The 5,943-nt window shown below is 39.8% G+C and overlaps 1 protein-coding gene across 1 annotated transcript; it reads left to right on the forward strand.

Moving 5' to 3' along the window:
* The first annotated feature begins 1,406 nt into the window (after positions 1-1,406).
* On the forward strand, positions 1,407-5,142 carry LOC109466290. Its single transcript, XM_019764001.1, has 4 exons — positions 1,407-1,508; positions 1,913-2,032; positions 3,843-4,193; positions 4,353-5,142. Exons 2-4 carry the CDS (start codon positions 1,934-1,936, stop codon positions 4,971-4,973), a joined length of 1,071 nt encoding a protein of 356 aa, XP_019619560.1. The 5' UTR covers positions 1,407-1,508; positions 1,913-1,933; the 3' UTR covers positions 4,974-5,142.
* The last annotated feature ends 801 nt before the right edge of the window (positions 5,143-5,943 follow it).

A 5,943-nucleotide genomic window follows, 5' to 3' on the forward strand; every position in this document is an offset into this window, starting at 1 on the left:
TCAGAATCTCTGAGGAAGGTGTCTGATAGACATCGAAACGTAAGCAGGTGAGAACCTTACTGGTTGTGTAAGAAGAAAATTCTATACCCTAAGTATCTTCCAACCTGATGAAATTATTTACGGTATATACAACATTCTCACTTTTAACGTTTACTGTGTTTGTATATAGAAATTATGACATGCAGCTTCCTAACATGATGAAACGTTTGATGAAAACTACTGCTCATGGTTAAACATAATTAGCTTATCAATTTTGATGTTTCAACTGGCTGGGTTTTTTTGTGTGTGTGTCAACTAGCCAACAAACAATGTTTCTTCGTAGGATTTTCAGAATTGTTTTTAAGTTAGCCATTCCACAGATACCAAAGGATACACAAAGCCATCTTAGTAATTATACACATATGATGGAGATCATCATACTCCAAGCAGATGTAAAGTTACTGGCTAGCTTTGAGAAAACTAGCCAGATTACAATTTTTTATTATAGAGATGCTATTGAAGATATGACTGTCAGCTAGCTACATGTATTAGGATGAGTTGTCCTTTATCACTGCAGCTACAGTAATTGTACAAAGGATTTGAGTGTCGTTTTCTCCTGATTAGAGATAGCTTTAGGTAGATTTTCAGTTGTGTGGTATTGAGCCCGTTTTGTTTTGTTTTGTGTATGACGAGAGTGTGATGCTCTCGTTTCAACAATGCATCAGTCTGTGTATAATTTATTGACACTTAAAGAAGTGACTTTGTTCGTAGATTTGTACAAAATTCAATAATGTGTTTGAATAAATAAAGACGTACATGCATAAACTCCCTTGTCAGAATCTTGTTATAGTCAACTGTTCCATAATCCATTGCAAGGTGGAACACAAATACAGTCATGAACTTTATCTATTGGCATATCTATTACTAGTATCTATTAAACGGGGCAGTGGCTGTATAACATCACTGAACTGCAGCTGCCTAGCAGCAGAGATCAGGGTAGACCAAACAACACCTGTCGTAGTGGATAAAGTGTGTCAAGAAAGACATTTATATAGAGAGTGCGGCCTTGCGCTGAATAGGGCCGCCTGGGTGAAGACCAGTACAACCAGTACATTGTACTACTAGTCGGACTGCTGCCGACCCCTGTGGCAGGGACACCAGCAGAAGAATAATCAAATGCTGGATAGTGAGGGGGTGAAAGAGTGACACACTGACTCACTATCCGGTTCATTGTGCAGCGTTTCCATAAAAGTAGGCGTTTGGCGCGCGACTTTTCTGTCGAACGGTTGGAGACAGCCAGGCCAATTTTCTTCCTTTAGTTGTTTTAAACTTCCTTTATTTACTCTCGCACAGGGGTATAGATTACTCTGGACTCACAAGCTTTCGTTACGCATCATTTCGCATCCTACAAATGACGTGTGCAATCTGCACAGACCGGTTGAACATGGGACGGTGATGGGTCGTGCAATTGTCAGCTTCCCTCCGTCAGATCGGGAACCAGTGTTCTCGGAACACCCGTTCCCCAAAAGGTAGGTCCATCGCAGTCATTTTCAGCGGGGTTAGAGAAGGTCTAAAACTTTGTACATGTGTGTGACCTTACTGTCTTACGTGAAATTGCTGTTCAATCTGTCTTGTAGGAATTTGGTGGAGATCTAGACAGAAGGGAAAATATCAAATCCCTTTAGAGAGTAACAAAAACTCAAATCCCTTCAAGCTATGTCTTGAAGCGCATTCCAACAACTCAGCCATTGAAGCAAGAGCCTAAAGTTGTGTAGATGCATTTCATCAGAAACCCTTCTATTAAAGTTAAATGTTATTCGTAGATATGATAACATCTGCACAGAGGACAAAGTGTTAGTGTGGTGTGTTCGTATTGTCTCGGTGAGCACGCAATTTACATGTGAAGAAAATTACGATGTCGTTTCTGCTCCAGGGAACAGCAGAAGCGTGAACAATGACTCCGTTTTTTTACGGCGAGAAGTTGGACAGACTTTTCCAAGATGGAGATTATGACGATCGGAGAAAGAGCTTGAATTGGTGCTTCTGGTTTAAGGTAGGCTCCTCTATGTTTGGCTTCACTGGTAGGTCTAGCTAAATCATGCACAAAGGATAAACACGGTCATTGTAAAAGTCAGTCAACATAAGGAATTGATTCGCAAGCAAACGATGTGTCTGCTTAGAATAACCATAATCCATGAATCAACTTGATGAAGTCCGATAATGTTGAATGTGTTTTCAAAATAGATGGCAAGCAGACTTGTAGTTAGGGTTGTGTATAAATGTGACCAAGGAGGTTTAAAAGAGTCTCTTTTAAACCTCCTTGACGTGACATACATTTATGTGAATTTGATGGAAAAACGGAACATAACGCAACATAAAGTAACTACCGATAAAATGGAAAAGTATCATTGTCAAATTAGTCCAAAATATGATCAATATGAAGTTATTACATGACGACTGTACAATCCAGAACTGCACTGAAAACAGTTGAAGAATGATTTTTGGTTGACAGAAATGGGGTCAGACGGATTACAGAGACAATAGGACATTGTATGGTGTAGTAGTACTACGTGTGCTTACACAGTTTAATGAACAGTGTGCAAGGACATATACATAAAGATGCCAAAACGACAACGTTTACAGACAGAGTGTTTGTTTATTCCCATTTCCTGCCTGATTCACATTGTTTTAATTACAGTGTGCAAATACTAGTATAGGGCAATGACACATACATAAATATACCAACATGACAGCGTGCACAGCCAGTGTCTGTTTCTTCACATTTTATGCGTGATTCACATTTCTAATTCTCCATTTCTCGTGTTTTATTTTATTGTACATGTATAGTCACATCATTTCACATGTCTTGAAGTTGCTCTGTGGAATTCGGATAACAGATGTGACAAACTAGTATACCCCTAGGCCTGGTGTAATTATACATAGAAAAGAGTAAGGATTCACGTTGTTGTGAAGGGGCCATTAATCTTATAGTCAGATATTGTGTCTACTGCGAGACTCTTGTGTGTTACACAGAAAGGTAGTTCAGGTGTTCCAACTTTCATGTCAGATGACGTCTGAGCGGCTTTTGCTCTGAGCTAGAACCACCAAACTTGGCGACTTTTCCCCCACAATACGAGTATATGTTTATCTAAAGATACAAACAAACAAACAAATAAGAATGCAACATTGAATGACAGATACAAACAAGAATGGCAAGCAGATACAAACAAACAAGAATGCAACATTATAGAATGACAGGCAATTAAGTCACATTTTAAACGGACAGTGAATAAGTAGGGCATAGGTGCACACAGGTGTGCACGTGCCAAAAAGTTTACTGTAATCTTAGGTGGCTATGTACTACGATATAGTAGCTAAATTTCACGATTTGCATTCAGCATTAAAATATATATATACAAGGTAGTTACGTTCATCACCAGGAGTGGTGATAATTAAAAATGTGACTCATGAAATGGAAAGAAACAGTCACCCATTTAGGCATCTTTATGTACATGTCCTAAGCTTGCCCAACAGCTATTTGCACACTGTCCATTAAACTGTGTAAAAACACGTACACAGTATACTGTCCTATTGTCTATGCACCCTGTCTGGAAGTAAACAATCCAGGGTCTCTGGAGAAACATATATTCTGGATAAATATGAAAGTCACCAAGTTTTGTGTTTCTGGCTCAAGTCGTTTAGACGTCATTCGACATAAATGTTGGCGTGTGGGCACTAGAATCTATGCGTCCCGTCCAATTTTACATTGGTTAATTGCTATCTACAGCACTGTAGCAAAACAAAACATTAAGCCATACATTACACAGTACTTCATAATGATTTATGCCTGTGTTTTTCCACAGAATTTTTTGGGTGTGGCCGCCTGCCTGGCCTCTGGGATTTGCACAGGTTTGGTGCCGGCAACGTTTCGATATGCACTAGACAGGGGATACACGGCGCTGCAGCTGAACTTCTTCAGCGACCTGCTACTGATTTCAGTGGTTCTGTGCGTCGTTGTTTACAACAAGACGAACCTCATACCAACTAACTACAAACAAGCCTTCCTCTTGGTTTTCCAAGGAGTAGGTCGTTTCGTCGCCCTCTTTTGCCTGTTCACTGCCTATCAGTACCTTCCTCCAGCCAACGCAGACACGGTGATAAACCCAGGCACAATCGTCTTCGTTGCGATTTTTTCCTGCCTTTTTCTTCAAGAGGTAAGTTGCGAATTTTTTGCAATGCCCAATGACAGGAAACAATAAAATGAATGAAAACATTCTTGTGGTCTTCATTTTCAAAACCAAGTTTTCGCTATTTTCTATCTTTGCAGTGTGTAAACGTAGTGACTAAATGTCGTTCCTGTTTCATGATTTCAGATCCCGACATATGCCACCATATTTGGTAGCTTATGGTGCATAGCTGGTGTAGCGCTACTTGGTTATAGCGGCATGATCAACGAGGTACCGGCCACGACAGTCGACTCAGACGATGTTGGTCTAGGAATGACGCTGGCCATCATTGCAGGCTTGATTTCCGCTATGCTAATCGTTAACATCAAAGGCCTACTGTCATCCGGCACGACGAGAACGATGATTTTGACCTACGCTTACAGCATAGCCACAGTTTTGTCGGGCTTATCAACGATTTATACCAGTAAAACGTGGCTTCTTGAGCCAACAAGTGCCGCAGTCTTGTGTGCAGGCCTTTTAGGTAAGTTCGGAGGAACCGTGCTACTATACGCTGGCCTGAAGCTGGTTGAGGTCAACGCTGCTACTGCCCTGACGCAAATCAATGTGTTTTCGGCCTTCGGACTACAGTGGGCAATTCTCGGATTTGCTCCGACTATTTTTGATGGATTTGGCCTGACGTGTGTATTGATAGGGACATTTTCTATTGTTATGTGGGAGGCATTGGTCAGTCGGAAGAAAGAGAAACACGTTAGATTCATGGAAGATTTGGAGTTCATTCCCACACATCCGGACAATGACTCTCATTAAAACTAGCAGAGTATGATGTGCATGTAAAGAAATACAAGTAAAAGGCTTCTCAATAAATAGGAATAATTGCATAGTATTATACGTGTTGTTAGAAACATATTCATATTAGCTTTTGAGGAATGATAGTAGTGACAGATTATATAATGTAAGAATCATCTGTCAAGTTTTACCTTAGGCCATGTTGATTTGATTATATGGATGACATCCTCCGGGAGCCCCAAAACTGATGCGCGCGTGCGAATAAAAAAAGTTTTGCAAAAAAAAGTTAGTTTTCATTATGAAATCTACGTGGTCATGAGGGTTGAACAAATGGGACAGAATATGGTTTGGCGAATGATCTAATCTTCAAGTTCATTTCCTTACAATTTCGTCTCTTTTCGTTTGATTTTGGCATTCTACGACATTGGTATAGTTTTTTTTTTAACTTACGGTATATTTTTGCTCATTTTGCAACTGTTTTGTACGATTTACAGTATGGTTGAAAACTTTTTTTTTTGGAAACGGCCGAAAATTCATGCGCGCGTGGATGTCATCTATATAATCAAATCAACATGGCCTTAGTCTTCTTCCAATCTTTTCCTTACAGCACACGTATGAGTGTTATAGCTGTTATTTATTATACGTGAGATTGGAGTATCGTTGGAAACATATTTTTTTACTGAATAGCTTTTTGTATATTTTATATGGTGTGTTTTTTTGTTTTCCCCTTTTGTTTTCTATATGAAGAGAAAGTGATGTTTTTGTTTTCGACAACGCATCGTTCTATGTTTAATTTATTGACTCTTAAAAAGTGAATTTGTTCGTGGATTTGTGAAAAGTTCAATAAAGTGGCGGGACAAATGAAAACAAACATAAACTCACAGTCTGTGTCAGTCTGAGAGAGAGAGAGAGAGAGTGAGAGAGAGAGAGAGAGGGAGGGTCACTGGAGAGAGAGGGAGGGTCACTGGCGGATCCAGAATTTGTAAACGCG

The sequence above is a fragment of the Branchiostoma belcheri genome, unplaced genomic scaffold, assembly GCF_001625305.1.
Source record: "Branchiostoma belcheri isolate BF01 breed outbred unplaced genomic scaffold, Haploidv18h27 scaffold1, whole genome shotgun sequence".
Taxonomy (NCBI): Eukaryota; Metazoa; Chordata; class Leptocardii; order Amphioxiformes; family Branchiostomatidae; genus Branchiostoma; species Branchiostoma belcheri.